This window comes from Neodiprion lecontei, chromosome 5, assembly GCF_021901455.1.
Source record: "Neodiprion lecontei isolate iyNeoLeco1 chromosome 5, iyNeoLeco1.1, whole genome shotgun sequence".
In the NCBI taxonomy this organism is placed as follows: domain Eukaryota; kingdom Metazoa; phylum Arthropoda; class Insecta; order Hymenoptera; family Diprionidae; genus Neodiprion; species Neodiprion lecontei.
The window spans coordinates 6,069,584-6,086,604 of NC_060264.1; the positions used below are offsets into that span (position 1 = coordinate 6,069,584).

General features: G+C 36.8%; 2 protein-coding genes across 2 annotated transcripts; both read left to right on the forward strand.

Annotated features, from left to right (window-relative positions):
* The first annotated feature begins 6,959 nt into the window (after positions 1 to 6,959).
* LOC107217467 lies at positions 6,960 to 10,261 on the forward strand. Its single transcript, XM_015655004.2, has 5 exons — positions 6,960 to 7,105; positions 8,250 to 8,425; positions 9,121 to 9,315; positions 9,569 to 9,772; positions 9,909 to 10,261. The coding sequence occupies exons 1-5, from the start codon at positions 7,036 to 7,038 to the stop codon at positions 10,098 to 10,100; spliced, it is 837 nt and encodes a 278-aa protein (XP_015510490.2). The 5' UTR covers positions 6,960 to 7,035; the 3' UTR covers positions 10,101 to 10,261.
* A 3,023-nt stretch (positions 10,262 to 13,284) lies between these two features.
* Positions 13,285 to 15,208, forward strand: LOC107217466. Its single transcript, XM_046742372.1, has 5 exons — positions 13,285 to 13,421; positions 13,523 to 13,698; positions 14,104 to 14,298; positions 14,552 to 14,755; positions 14,856 to 15,208. Exons 1-5 carry the CDS (start codon positions 13,355 to 13,357, stop codon positions 15,045 to 15,047), a joined length of 834 nt encoding a protein of 277 aa, XP_046598328.1. The 5' UTR covers positions 13,285 to 13,354; the 3' UTR covers positions 15,048 to 15,208.
* Positions 15,209 to 17,021: the final 1,813 nt, after the last annotated feature.

Here is a 17,021-nt window from a genome sequence, read left to right on the forward strand (position 1 = left end):
AATCACGAAGTACTCGAGAAATCTCGAAACTGGTGCAATTCACAAATCGGCCCATATCAGCATCATCTTTCCTCTTCGAAACCCTCGCGATTTTGTATCAAACGTTTTAACTCATCTCTTGTAATCTTAAAGATATTCGCCTGGGGCGATCAAAAAAGACGATTATATTTTTCTGCCTTCACCTTAGCTTCCTCATATATATATTCATTGATGCTCAACTTTCCTGAAGAATTTTATTCAAAATGCAAAATTGGAAAGTTTGAACGTACGAGATGAGAAAAGAAATTCGCGAGTTAACAGAAATAATTGATCAGAATTTTCTTCTGGCATAATTACACTGACAACAAGTGCAATCTCATATCGAATTCGAGGTAAAATAAAATCAAGACTTCAAAAAAAAAGAAAAAAAAAGAAAAAAAAATGAAAAATCTTCATTGAAAATTAGAAAAAAATGCAAATAAATTTCTTTTTCACGTCTTTGAATTTTCATTCCATGACGCCGTCGGTTACTCATCCACAAGCTACCTGCGTGTTCCATTTACATAACCAGACGTGAATCGCAAAATATCGCAACTGATATAATCCACAAGTCAGCCCATATAAGCATTATCTTTTCTCCTCGAATTCATCCAAGTTTTGTTCAGCAGTTTTTCCCGTATATCTTTCGATTTTTGAAATACAAATCTTCCGAAGCGTTTGAAACCGACGACCCCGCATAAATCGTAATGAAACAATCCTAATTTGTTACTTTGGCGATCTCCTCGCTGATTTGATAAAATGATATAATAACCCCCGCACTTCATGCACATCTTCACGATTGCATTATCGGCAAATTTATTTCAGGTGTATTAAATCGGTCGAAACTTGTTTGCGCCTATCTAACTTAAAAGTTCGCAGCACTATGTATTTGTCATATTTTTCGATTCATCGTGATAATTTTCATAAAAAGTATACAACACAAACAATTATTACTGCGGTGAGGCAGCTAAACGAGACTGCAGACAATCATACAATGACACGAATTCATCTGCTTGTTGTGAACATTAGGTAAAGCCTTTTTGCATAATATTATACTTGAATACCTATACATTTCTTCTCAAACAATCATACGCATGTGTCTTATCGTTGTTGTTTCGAGAAATAAAATGTTACATGCCACTTTCTTCCTTATTGTTTCAAAACACATTAATCAAACGCTCTATGTTTTATTCCTGACTCAATCATACTGTTCACTTCTCTGACCTGTCAAGAAGGAAAAAACTAGCATATGAATCCCTCATGTTCTTCTCTTTCGTTTATCGGGGCAAAAAAGTAAACATTATCGTTAAGTAAGAAATAAACTATATAAGGTTTCTATAATAGTTAAAAAGTACATTATAAATATATTGCACGATTCAGCTATAAAAGTTATTGCACTTCTTATTGTTCTCATCTAACTCACAGCGTTATTTATGCTGTTTAATACACCACTTTTCATCGACCTCATGGCCGTTGAAATGTTTCGAAATTATTCAGAAAATTTTGGTTAATGGTGCTTTTTAACGTTTTTGTACAATGTTCATTTTACATCAATTTTCCTGTAAAACATCGAGAGTACAAAATGCACAGACTGCGCGTTTTCTGAAGTACTTTTTCTGCTCTTTTGAATGAGAATATCCATTCTTCTCTCAACGCAACGGAAGATTGTGAAAATATACTTTCTATTCTTCAATTACATTTTATCCAAACTTGCCGGGTATAAAAATTCCAAAGAAATCTCAAAAATCACTTCAAACCCTCTCCAAAGGACATTCTGGGCACTCAATCACAAAGATAAGATCGGATGTTCTTTGGGAAATGCTGAAAAATTAATGCATAAACTATTGAAAATGAAAATAAATAGTATTTTGTGCAATTTTTCAAAAGTAAAACTCGAATTTTATACGTAATCGAATAGCAATCACGAGTAGATTTTGAAACATGCCGAACTGAAAACCAGATTTTGACGTGCAAACCATTGACTGCCCAAAATGTCCTTTGGGTGGATGAAATCTAGAGTTTAAAGTAATGTTTCAGATTTTTTTGCAATTATTAAACCCGGCCCAAATTCAGAAAAAATATTACTGAAGACTACACAGTGTATTTTCACGATCTTCCGTTGCCTTGAGAAAAGAATGGACATTCTCATTCAACGGAGCAAAAAAAGTACTTTCGAAAACGTGCAGTCCATACGTTTTCTACTTCCGGCGTTTCGCATGAAAATTGATATGAAACGAACATTGCACGAAAACGTTAATAAGTACCATATGGCTTTAGCTCCGTAAAAATCTTGGTCATTGACGCTATAAATGTATTTGTGTAAGCGTGTCATTTCAAAGCCCTGATAAGAATCTAACCTTATCACAACGTTCAGAGAATCTAACTGAAAAAACCGTCCGCTTGACGTCGAATGCTCCATAAAACCAATCGACTGATACGTAATTTCAAAAAATAGTGAATCTGATAAATCGTATCGCAAAGTCTGATAATCGCGTGATGAGGCCCGAATCCAGTTGCGATCAGGGCCTGATCAAGCACGTTTAGAACCGCATGTTACATTCGTGATCAGGACAAGCCTGATGAGTTCCTAATCCTGGATGTATTGAAATTTCTACTCGAATTACTGCAGTGCATCGGATGTCTGCTTGGAAAAAAAGTCATCCCATTATCATCATAGATAATGGGAAAAAAATCATTTTCCTATCATTTTATCGTCATAACTCAAATTGAAAATGCATCTCCTAGCAGAATTCGCGATTTTTACATGGGCTGGTGATTTCAGTGAATTCTGTAAATTACGCCGAACGATAGTTCGATTATAATTTTGTTCACGTCATTCGTTCAAACACAATGATTTCAGGGAGCCTTTAGCAATGATACGATTCTTACTTCACTCCACGATGTCATTAATTCTTATCGAGGACTATCCAATGAAAGAGAATCAATAATCTTTTAGCGACAATATTTTAAGGGGTAAGATTTTGATTAGACTTCCCCCTTAAGCAAGCACCTTGCGGCAAGGTGATGGAAATCAGCAGAATTTGCAAGTGTGAATAGAATATTTCGATCACTCTGCTGTAAAATTTTAGTGAACAAATTTTCATGATAATGAAAATGATGATCATAATGGGTTTGAAATATGTATATAAAATTCTAGTACTGCGGTTTCGTTAAAAATAACTACACCACACGCTGCAGAATTAATTCGTATGAGTTGAAGAAGCTGAATATAAGAAAAAATACATAGCGGTAAATTTTGAAATCGGTAATAAATCAGTCGCGAGATTTTTCAGATCTTTTTTTCTGCAAATGTGGTAATATTGTCCGTAATAAATGTATACGTATTAATGGATATACTGTGATAATAAATGTATGTATTACATGAATTTTTTTTTCATACAGCATAAGCCCGGCTGCAATAATAAAAGAATGATAAAAAGAAACCTAAGAAAATGCAACCGCATGTCTACCTATGAGCGTAACACTATGTGTCGGGTTTTTTTAAGGTGCAAGTAGCTGTGATAATAAGTGCAAGTATTACATGAATGTTTTTTCATACAGCGTAAACCCACCGATAATAAAAACAAATAACATGGAGAAACCTAATAAATTCAACCGCATGTATATATGTAGGCGTAACACATTATGTCGGGTTTTTTTTACATGCATGTAGCTGTAATAATAAATGCAGGTATAGCGTGTGTACATGTTTTTTCATTCAACGTAAGCCCGCTAGTCAAGTGTTGACAAAGAAAGAAAAGTATTGCAAAAGTAATACAACGGTATACCCATTAGGATGTGCCATAAGAAAAAAATTTTTACTTTTTGATAGAGCGTGAAATTCCCTATAAGAATCTATATTTAGATAGTTTGTAAGTCAAGACGTTTACGAGAGCAAAAAATTAAAAAAGTTTTCGATTTTTTTTAAGCGTTATTTGAATGGAAAATGGAAAAAATAAAAAAGGCAGCTCTAAACATTAACTTTAAGAGGTCATATTTGGTTAAGATATTCTATTTGAGATGCTCTACCGAAATTTTGATGCGCCTTTGAAAGAAAAATGTTTTTTTGGCATACCCTAATACTCATGACTCTCGTTGACGAGACAACATTTTGACAAACAGAAGAAGAATAACATCGCACCTGTATGATATTTCTCGCCACTTGACAGAGTATGAAAAAAAAACATGGCCGTTATCGTGTAACAGGGTTTGAATACGAATGAAAATGTAATTCCTGAACAACGCAGAAAATTTAGATGCCCGATGTTTACGAGATGAATTATTGTTGAAGAACAAAAATTAAATCTGATTCGTATTACGGCTGAACGAATTTCATTCGTTCGCGTGTGAATGAAATCGATTAAAAATGCGAGGGGCAGAAATAAGATGCTACCTATCCTTTAAACGGAATGCCGCAATTGTACGTTGTTCTTTAATGTGGACCCCAGCCGATGGCTGAAATTATTTCTACACTCTGTAAAAGTAAAATGCCGAAGTGCAATACATATTTGTGATTTCAGACAGTAAAATATTTGTTTTTCAATAATTCATGGCATATAATTGACTAAGCTCGGAAAAATATACATTAGTTACGAAGCCAACGGTCTTGTTTAATGAAGAAGCATTTTGAATCATTGGATAACTGCTATAAAGTACAATCGATGTGGATATTTTCGTGTTTTCCAGCTGCTTGCTTTTCTTTTCTCAGAGAAATAAAATTAAAGGGAAAATTATTATAACTACCCCAAGAATGAAAAGTTGAACTTTACTAGATGCCGTTCCGACCGTTTTCCGTGTTCTCCGGTGATATTTCAAGATCAAAAGAACAGATTTGAATGATCTGAGTTGCAAATCAAGACGGCTCCTCTTCGCTGAGAAGTGCATAAATTTTTGTTTTTATGGACAAAAATTTCGATCTACATAGTTCGAAACTCGTATGATGAAGCTCTCGGAAAAAAATACGCGAGGCATTGCGAATGTAAACAATATGCCTCGCTCTCGTAATTTTTAAATTTATCAAACAAACACGACAAATTATTTCACTTGTTTTACATCATTTGAGCAAAGAATATCGCGTGCATGTCATTCAAGGTGTTTTCAATAATAAGCTTGTGTCAAAGGTATGAACAAGCTGTCGATATTCCAGAGACAAGGAGTGGATGTTGAACCATTTTTATTATGAACGAAAAGCAACAAAGAAAAGAAACATCGTAATAAAACAATTACGTTTCTAATAATACTTTTTTTCACAATAAATATATGACGAAGTAGTCAGCATCAGTGTACGTTATAAAAATCGATCAAAATTGGGTATTTTGCCGTAGTCCTCTGTTTCTGCTTTGAGGCTCAAAGATCTTACACACGGATAGATATGAGATGAGTGTTGTTTACGTCAAATAGAACAAAAGACTGAAGTTAATTCATACGCACATGTGACCAGGCAAACTGGTTTAAGCTATTTGTTTCAGTGTTTAGCAAATTTTATTCTAGCCATTTGAATTGCAGGACCCGTCGACGTACTCGACTTGACCGTTGTAGCCAAAACGTTTACAGAAGGCGCAGAAAGTCTTCCGGTGCCAATTTTGGAAGCAGATGATCACTCGGCGAGTAGATTTCAGATTAATTATGCAGAAGTAGCCGGGGCCTACGGCCGGTCTTTAATAATGAATGTTTACGAACAGGTATCGTATACTTGCATTTGTCGAATGTGTAAAATTTTATTCGTCGGTTGACAACGGCACGCGAGCGGGTCAGAATTTTGCATGTCGAACTTTAAGTTTTCAAGCTTTCGACGAAGAGCAAATCATAAGCAATTTGTTTTTCCTTGCTGTAGATTTCCTCTTCGTAAATCGATGTTCGATGACTATGAGCTATCGTTGGTTCTGATTGAAGCATGACGTTCTTCCTAAATCAAAATTCGTTACCGCTTATCACACGGGTCAAATATATTATACATACATGTTTTATCGCAAAAATAGCGCTTTACTCGTGCGTATGTTAAAGTGTGTCACATGTTAATTGTGATCAAATAAACACGGTTCACTCCCAAAGTGAACAACATTCCGATTATCTGTCCATGCCCACAGGCGAAAACTCAGGGTGTGGTACTAATAGACGTTATTAACGAGCTCGCTAACGAATGGCAATGGTCGATTCAAATGATGGGCACGAATCAGGGTGTCGAGGGAGTCTGTAAAATCGAAGACGTCATGAACCGGATCGCGATGCAGTTTCAAGAATTCTTATCACTGTCACCTGGACCTGGAATTCCCGTGCAACCGGTTAGCGATAGAAGATGAATCTGAATAACGATACTTTCGTTAGTAATTCGTTAGAATCAATTAATACGCGAGGAATCGATGTTGGGATAATTTATATCTACAACCGATAATTGAAATGAAGAGTATCGACATTTTCATTCTCGAAACGACGGTGAAACGTTACACCTACGCTTAACGCAAGTCTCGCAGCCTGCTCCAAACATAGGATCATATAATTACAATTGTAATCAACTTTTTACATCACGCGAAGTATAAACTTCAATAATTAATAATTGAGAAAAATAAACTTCCGATTCGGCCATCCTCACCTCGAGCAAACATTTGAAAAAACGAAGCCAATTTGGCGAAAAAATTTGGCATCTTCAGTGCATAACTTGTTTTATGAAGGTTTTGACGTGAGAATGCAAAGCATTCTTATTTAATAAACAACACATCTCATTCTCGTAGTTTTTAAATTTATATAAGGCTTATCACAAATTGTTTCACTTCTTCGAGATCGTACGAGCAAAGAATGATGTATGCGTGTGTCATTCTCGATGTTTCTGATAATATGCTTGTTCAAACAATGTGAAAAATGTTCGGAAGAACGTGTGTGTTAAGTGTAAAACAAAAAAAGCATTACGACAAAATGGTCACCTTGAATAATATATGAACTGCGGGAGGTATATATACATAAGTATATGGACATAATTGAATTCTCAGCATCAGTATATCTACATCGCGGTAATCGTGCAAAATGCGGCGCTGTGCCGCAATACTGTGCTTCTTCCTGATCGCGGCTCAAACATCTTTCGCAGAGATATGCGGTAAGTCCGGCTAATATCAAAGAGAATGACAAATTCATGCTGATTCATATTCGCAGCTGATCAGATACATCGTGCCAGACTGTTGACTTCAGCGTTTAACAATCGTCCTTCAAGTTCAATTGCAGATCCTGTCGATTCGACGAACCTTATACTTAGTCTACGTATACTCAAAGGCCGTAGATGGCTTCGAGAAAAAAAATGTCGAATAAAAAAATGGTGACTGTCTGAAGAGAAGGATAATTTTTCACTTTACTTTTTTCCATGTTTTTGATTTTTTTTTTTTAAATAGTATTAATAATAATTTCGCAATACCAGATATGTGGTCTACAGAGGGATATGTACTGGAGGTCTGTTACAAACTTGAAAGTCAATCGGTTGAATAGAACTCGAGGTTTTATGTCAACCAGATTGAAAAATGTACTTTTGAGATAAACGCGTTTAAGGGGACGCGCGGATAAGTTTGGACTTTGAACTATATATTATATCTTCAAATATCGAAGCCCACGTACCTCAAACGCGAAAAAAGGCTTAACAGCCCCATTCTACACACAATTCTGAACAAAAACACTCTAACGCATTTTCATTTGACGCAGAAATAAATAAATGGCACGGATTCTACGAAAAAGCGGTAGTAAATTGGTAGAATTCATGTCATATCTTTATTTCTGCATCAAAAATGTGTTTCTCTATTTGGAGATATGCGCAACGTCGAAATCGACTAGGACGCCCCCTCAAAGTTTTCACCTCGTTTTTGACGTTGATTTCTGTGCCAGATGAGATGGAAATCTTACTTATCCTTAATCGACCATACCTGGGGAATTCCGCGGCCTTCTGCGGCATCCGCAGTTTCCTCATTGGCTAATTTTTCCAACCTTAAGCTCGGCTCTGTTGAGACGCGCACCGTATTACATTGTTTCATTCAAATGCTCATAACTTTTGAAAATTTTCGAAATTCGACACAGGCTTTGTGCCAAAATATTCCTAAAAGATGTAGCTATAATAATATGCAATAAAAAATCAAAGTTTCCAAATTTCTGGACAATAATACCCCCTTGAAGTTAATTCATATTCACAACTCATCAAGCACATCATTCTAAATTATTTTTCTCTACGCTCGACGAGCCTTGTTCTATTTTAATTGCAGAACCCATTGACTCAACCGACTTGAACCTTTTACCCGCCGAGTTCGCAGTGGGCGCAGAAAGCTTTCCGGTGCCAAATTTGGAAATAAATGATTGCACGGCGGCTGGATTTCGGGATACTTTGACACAAGCAGTCGTAATTTACGGCCGGTCTTTAGTAACTAATGTTTACGAACAGGTATCGTATACTTACATTATTACCAAAGTATTAGTAACCAAGTTCACCATCATCTTACGAAAGATAGTATATCCCCCCTCCCTCCTGCCTGTTGCACACCGTGCTTTTTCCAACAAATGCATGTAGGGCGAAATAAAATAATTACGTTTCATATTTGATTCGAGTTGTATGAGTCAATTGAGAGAAAAATTACTGCTGAAGAAAATCATTCAGTTTCCTTTCTTTTTTTTTTTTTCATAACCACCCTGGGAAGGTAATGAAGTCCACGCTCGAAATGAGCATATTTCATGCGCGCATGTCGAAAAAAATATTTTCTTTGTCGATTGAAGCGACCGAATCAACCTTTCGCATGCCGAATTCTGAGTTTTTACGCTTTTCGCGACGAGTAAATCACGCGCAACTTGCGGATCTTCGTTGTAATTTTTTACTTTTCGTACAGCGATATTCGGTAACTGTGAGCTAGAGGTAGTACTGACCGGACAGCTGAAATGAAATTCGTAATAACCGGCGGACCCGTTTGAAAACATACGGTTCTTCATAAATTATTAATCGTTATTGCATCACACGGAGTAAAAATAATAAACATTTATTTCCATTGCAAAAATTGGCTTGACGTCTGACATGTTAATGAGCTGAAATGGACACAATTTACTCCCAAAGTGAACAAACATTCCAATATCTTTGCATGCCCACAGGCGAGAATTCAGGGTAAGGTTCTAATAGACGATATTAACGAGCTCGCTAACGAATGGCAGTGGTCGATTCAAATGATGCGCACGAATCAGGGTGTCGAGGGAGTCTGTGAAATCGAAGACGTCATGAATCGGATTGCGATGCAGTTTCAAGAATTCTTATCACTGTCACCTGGACCTGGAATTCCCGTGCAACCGGTAAGCGATAGAAGGTGAATCTGAATAACGATACTTTCGTTAGTAATTCGTTAGAATCAATTAATACGCGAGGAATAGATGTTGGGATAATTTATGTCTACAACTCGTAACTAAAATGAGGCGTAACGACAACATCGTCCTCAAGTTTCCGTCGGTGTACGAAAAGCTAACTTTTTACGTTCGCAGATCACAGAACAATTCTGCGAAAGATTTAACGAGCAATTTAGGATTACGTAAATGAATCCCGTTGCAGCCGCTGCCGCCCTTGCCGATACCAAATGTACAGCTGAATCCTGTAGTGCGTCCATTGTCGCCCCAAAGCCTGTTCGTGAATTACAACGCCACGTTGTACGAGATTTCCTCGAACGTCTACGCGTACATGGATTTGATATTGTTATCGGGGTGGAATACTGCATGGTCCTATTACGATATCTTCGGAATGCAAAGTCGCAATGAGGTAAGTTGACAAAAAATGGCACATAGATTTTGAACGTGCCGCGTACGTCGCACCTTGAATGAAAGTTCATACAACGTAAAAGCTCATATAATCGTGCGGATTGTCACAAACTACTTTCTGATCTTCATGTTTTCAGATCCTGAATGACAAGGTATTAGAGGTTTACAGACGAGTCGCATTGCAAATCAATATGGAATGCGATTTCATTGAGGATAAAATCAACCCGGCCATTTGGGAATCTTACAAACGTGCTGCTGATCGCATAGAGGCGGAATGGAACGCTTACCAAGTCTACAAAAGTCAAGTAGCATGCGTAGCAGTCCTGTGAAGTACGTTGAAGGATAAACTTGGTTCTGTCTGCGTTGATAAGAACATTGTTAAGCACTATCAGCATATGACTAGGGAAAAGTTAGTTTCCGGAACGGGCTCGTAACTATAACTGTTTGCCAATAGTCCTTTCTTGTCAAAATACACGATTAGAACCATGAACGATCATTCATTCACCCTTGAATTTATTCCCGAACACCCAATTCCTCGATTTCTGTACACAAAATCGGCTTAATGTAACAATACCTGTCAAAAACTTATTGATTCTTAGACACGATCGTTAGTAAAGGTGGTTCCTTATACGTTTGCCGTCGCAAAAAAATGTCGTACCGAAAAAAATTCCAAAATCGCTTAGAAAGCACATATTGGTACAAACAAAAAAGTTTTCAAGCATTTTCAGAAGTGGTTGTGCGAGAGCATGGACTTTTTCACGGGACACTTTTCTTACCGCGAAGATGTCGCGCTTAAGGTTGTCAATTTCTTCGTGAAAAGTGGGAAAGAAGGGAAAATACTCCCGGATTTGAAATGGCAGACTCGGATATGATGTGAAAAATATCCGTATACCAGTAAAATAATTCGCTTCGTATCTACCTAAAATGAAAATGCATTGGAGTGATTTTGTTTATAATTGCGTATAGAATGGAGCTGTTTTTGCGTTTGAGATACGCGAACTTCGATATTTGTAGATATACACGACACGTCGAATAGACTCGGCGTCGGTCGCAAAGGAAGATGGCAACACATTAGTATGTAAACAAATATGAAGTGAATTCCACGCAATTGAATAATTCATAATTAAGAAAAAACAACCTTGCGATCAACTGTTTGCAACTGGAGTCAATATCTCAAAAAAAAACAACGTTAATGAGCCGAAAAAATGTAGCATCTTCAGTTTACAACGTGTTTTATGAGTTTTTTATGAGAACGTGCGAAACATTCTTATTTAATAAACGACATATCTGAATCTCGTAGTTTTCAAATTTATATAAGACTTATCACAAATTGTTCCACCTGTACTACGTCGTCTAAATAAAGAAAATTGTGTGCGTAAGTCATTCTTGATGTTTTGAACGATAGGCTTGTTAAAACAATGTGAAAAATGTTTGACAGAGGTGTAAAACATACTGTCAACATTCCAAGGATGAGAAGTATGACACCATACTTAATAAAACAAAAACGTGTTGTAACAAATCATAATATTCGCTTGTCAGTGATACTTGTGCTACAGCAGGTATACGTATACAAGGCTGTCATGATGGATTATTTACTCACGAGCATCAATATACATCTTAATAATCATGCCAGTTTTTTCTAAGATGCCTGTCAAATGCAGGTATGACGTACGTGCATTCTCATCCAACGTAAGCTCACCAGCCAAATGAGTAATACGACAGTATACCTATACATACATGTATACATTCTCGTTGACGAGACAATATTTTTACAAACAGAAGCGGAAAGAATAATATTGCACTTGGATAATATTTTACGCCACTTGACAGAGTATGAAAAAAAAACATGGCCGTTATCGTGCAACAGGGTTTGGGTACGAATGAAAATGTAATTCCCGAACGACGCAGAAAATTTAGATGCCCGATGTTTACGAGATAAATTATTGTTGAAGGGCAAAAATTATATCTGATTCGTATTACGGCTGAACGAATTTCATTCGTCCGCGTGTGAATGAAATCGATTAAAAATGCGAGGGGCAGAAATAAGATGCTACCTAGTATACTTTAAACGGAATGCCGCAATTGTACGTTGTTCTTTAATGTGGACCCCAGCCGATGGCTGAAATTATTTCTACACTCTGTAAAAGTAAAATGCCGAAGTGCAATACATGTTTGTGATTTCAGACAGTACAATATTTGTTTTTCAATAATTCATGGCATATAATTGACTAAGCTCGGAAAAATATACATTAGTTACGAAGCCAACGGTCTTGTTTAATGAACAAGCATTTTGAATCATTGGATAACTGCTATAAAGTACAATTGATGTGAATATTTTCGTGTTTTTTAACTTTCCGTTCTTCTTTTCTCGAGGAAGAAAAATAAAAGGGGGAATTATTATAATCACCCCGTGAATGAAAAGTTGAATTTTCATTAGATCTCGTCATTTTAAGGTCTAGAAAATCTAGAGATTGTATATGTGTGTAACGAATTTTTGTTCGACGATATATCGAAGGGAAACGAGCGGATTTAAATGATCTTGGTTTCAATCGACATAGCCCTTCTTAGCCTGCAACTGCCAAAATTTGAAATCGCTTTAGTCCAGCTGCTTGCGAGTTACTTGAATAACAATATCAAAAAAGAAGTAATAAAGATGATGCCTCGAGGACGGAACCACGAATTTTTATGACTTCGGCCTCAATCGACGCAGATTTTCGTGACGTTAACTTAGAACTAACTGAATTTTGGAATTGATCGGTAGTGTATTTTTTCAGTGATTTTAATGAGGAAATAAATATAATAAACAAACTTTTATCTCTTAAAGTCTTATGGGCTCAAAACATATCCCGGCCATAAATTTTTAAGTTGGCCTGATCAAAATCAACCAAATTGACCAATTTATCTTTATTGATATACAATTGATATATGCGTAATGTTTAGCGATTGGCTGTAGTGAATTCTTCCTTCCAATCTTGATGATTTTCAATGTGATTCATTTAGAATATTGTCAAATGAAATCCAAAATAGGACTGTTTTGGATATATTTTTTTTCACCAATCTACGTCAAAATCAACGAGGAGTTGTAAATGACAAACTGATGCAATTACAGATTTTTCAATCCGATTGTCTTGATGCTGATATAGATTTAAAAGATAAAAACGTTATTTCGATAGAAAAATTTCGATCTACACAGTTCGAAACTCGTTTGATGAAGCTCTTGGAAAAAAATACGCGAGGCATTGCGAATGTAAACAATATGCCTCGCTCTCGTAATTTTTAAATTTATCAAACAAATACGACAAATTATTTCACTTGTTTTACATCATTTGAGCAAAGAATATCGCGTGCATGTCATTCAAGGTGTTTTCAATAATAAGCTTGTGTCAAAGGTATGAACAAGCTGTCGATATTCCACAGACAAGGAGTGGTTGTTGAACCTATTTTAATACAAAACAAAATGCGGAAAAGAAAAAAAATCGTAATAAAAAATGATCTTACTGGTAATACTTTTTTCCACAGCAAGTACATAAGACTGACGTAATAAGATATTCAGCATCAGTATACGTTCTAAAAAACGACCAAAATGGAGCGTTTCGCCGCAGTACTCTGTTTCTGCTTCGCGGCTCAAGGATCTTTCGCACAGATATGCGGTGAGTTTTGCTTACATCAAATAAAACGAAAGATTGAACATAATTCATATTCACGGCTGATCAGTATTTAACAAATTTTATTCTAGCCATTTGAATTGCAGAACCCGTTGACGTACTCGACACGACTGTTTTAGCAAGAACGTTCACAAAAGGCGCACTAAGCCTTCCTGTACCAACTTTGGAAGCAGATGATCACTTGGCCGGTATATTTCAGATTAATTATGCAGAAGCAGCCGGGGCCTACGGCCGGTCTTTAGTAATGAATGTTTACGAACAGGTATCGTATACTTGCATCTGTCGAATGTGTAAAATTTTAGTCGTCGGTTGACAACGGCACGCGAGCGAGTCAGAATTTTGCATGTCGAACTTTAAGTTTTCAAGCTTTCGACGAAGAGCAAATCAAAAGCAATTTGTTTTTCCTTGCTGTAGGTTTCCTCTTCGTAAATCGATGTTCGATAACTATGAGCTATCGCTGGTTCTGATTGAAGCATGACGTTCTTCGTAAATTGAAATTCGTTACGGCTTATCACACGGGTCAAATATATTATACATACATTTTTTATCGCAAAAATAGCGCTTTACTCGTGCGTATGTTAAAGTGTGTCACATGTTAATTGTGATCAAATAAACACGGTTCACTCCCAAAGTGAACAACATTCCGATTATCTTTCCATGCCCACAGGCGAAAATTCAGGGTAAGGTTCTAATAGACGTTATTAACGAGCTCGCCAACGAATGGCAGTGGTCGATTCAAATGATGGGCACGAATCAGGGTGTCGAGGGAGTCTGTAAAATCGAAGACGTCATGAATCGGATTGCGATGCAGTTTCAAGAATTCTTATCACTGTCACCTGGACCTGGAATTCCCGTGCAGCCGGTAAGCGATAGAAGATGAATCTGAATAACGATACTTTCGTTAGTAATTCGTTAGAATCAATTAATACGCGAGGAATAGATGTTGGGATAATTTATGTCTACAACTCGTAACTAAAATGAGGCGTAACGACAACATCGTCCTCAAGTTTCCGTCGGTGTACGAAAAGCTAACTTTTTACGTTCGCAGATCACAGAACAATTCTGCGAAAGATTTAACGAGCAATTTAGGTTTACGTAAATGAATCCCGTTGCAGCCGCTGCCGCCCTTGCCGATGCCAAATCTACAGCTGAATCCTGTAGTGCGTCCATTGTCCCCCCATAGCCTGTTCGTGAACTACAACGCCACGTTGAACGAGATTTCCTCGAACATTTACGCGTATACGGGTTCGATATTTTTGGCAGGGTGGAATTCTGTATGGTCCTATTACGATATATACGGATTGGAAGTTCGCAACGAGGTAACTTGACCAGAATTGGCACATACGAGTTTTGGACGTCAGGCGTACGTCGCACTCTTAAAGAAAGTTTGTACAACGTTTCTGATCTTCATGTTTTCAGATCCTGAATGACAAGGTATTAGAGGTTTACAGACGAGTCGCATTGCAAATCAATATGGAATGCGATTTCATTAAGGATAAAGTCAACCCGGCCCTTTGGGAATCTTACAAGCTTGCTGCTGATCGCATAGAGGCGGAATGGAACGCTTACCAAGTCTACAAAAGTCAAGTAGCATGCGTAGCAGTCTTGTGAAGTACGTTGAAGGATAAACTTGGTTCTGTCTGCGTTGATAAGAACATTGTTAAACACTATCAGGATATGACTAAGGAAAAGTTAGTTGCCGGAACGGGCTTGTCACTACAACTGTTTGCCAATAGTCCTTTCTTATCAAAATACACGAGTAGAACCATGAACAATCATCAATTCACCCTTGAATTTCTCCCCCAACTTCTGATTCCTCGATTTCTGTACTCGAAATCGGCTTAATGTAACAATACCTGTCAAAAACTTATTGATTCTTAGACTCGATCGTTAGTAAACGTGGTGCCTCGTACATTTGCCATCGCAAAAAAATTGGATAAAGTATCGCAAAATCGCTTAGGAAGCACATATTGGCACTGATAAAAAAGTTTTCGATTATTTTCAGAAGCCAGTATGTGAGAGGATGGACTTCTTGTAAACAGGATTTCCGACGAACCGCATCGTTTTTTTTTTGCCGTTTTTTCAATCTCTCTCGACCCCAGTAACAGAAAATAATGGTAATTCTGAGAAAAAAAGCTACCTATTTCCGCAATTCTGTGAGAAATGTTGTGATTTTATTGGAGTACGACAAAAATAATAGAGGGCAATTGATTAAGTTATTTTATTATCAACAAAAGTATCTGGCACCCTGCAGTACTGTGCGATAGTGCCTTACGCAAAAAGCGATGAGCTCTTCGGCTAACAACGGCCCCTTTTTGGTCTATTCCATTTTCATGGTAAGCGGTGGCTGTATGTTTTGTTACGTTTTCAAAGTAAATACAGTTGACAAGTTTATTTAGTTACGAAAATACATTTTATTCAGACGATACTGAATAAATAAAGGTACTCCGGTTGAAAAAATAAGTCAACTCACGTACAATTTGTGCGAAACGAAATAGGAATTTGAAATTTCCTCAGAAGTCATTCGGACTATATTGAACTAACGGCATGACGTTACGGAGTTGTTTTCCTTTCATGAACAATAACAATATCCACTACCGTTGAACAATGATACCTCAAAACCACGATGAAATGTTACACCAATAGTTTACGAAAATCTCGTAGCCTGCTCCAAACATAAGATCAGATAATTATAATTATAATTAACTTTTGTATTATGCGAAGTATAAGATTGAATAGTCAACAATCAAAAAAACAAACTTCCGATCCAACCGTCCTCACCACGGACAAATATTTGAGAAAACGAAGCGAATATTGTCGAATAAATTTGGCATCTTTAGTTCATAACTTGTTTTATGAAGTTTTTGATGAGAACATGCAAAGCCTTTTTATTTAATAAGCGACACATCTCATTCTCGTAGTTTTTAAATTTATGTAAGGCTTATCATAAATTGTTTCAATACTTCGAGATCGTATGAGCAAAGAATATTGTACGCGTGTGTCATTCTCGATGTTTCGAACAATATGCTTGTTCAAACAATGTGAAAAATGTTGGAGAAAATATATACTTCTTAGGTGTTAGATAAAAAGCTGTCAATATTCCGAAGACAAAGAGTGTGGAGTCATTTTTAATAAAACAAAGAAAGCATTATGACAAAACAATTACCGCGGTAACGCTTGTGCTATGGCAGATATACTTAGGTATAGTTAAGGCTGACATGATTAAGTCAGCCTCAGCATCAGTATACATTCTCAAAAACGACCAAAACGGAGCGTTTTGCCCTATTACTGTTTTTCTACTTTGCGGCTCAAAGATCTTTCGCACAGATACGTGGTGAGATCTGCTTATATCAACGAGAAAAAAAATTGGCGTTAATTCATATTCGCAACTGATCAGGTTTATCCTGCCAAACTACTTATGTTAACGTTGAACGATTTTCATTCTATTTCAATTGCAAAACCCGTCAACTTAGTTGACGTGAATCTGCAAGTGCCAAGTTTGTACATGTTATAGTCGACTAAAAATCAAGCGACATGTATTTTTTTTTTATCTGCCATTAAACACTTTAAGGGGGGTGAGACTAC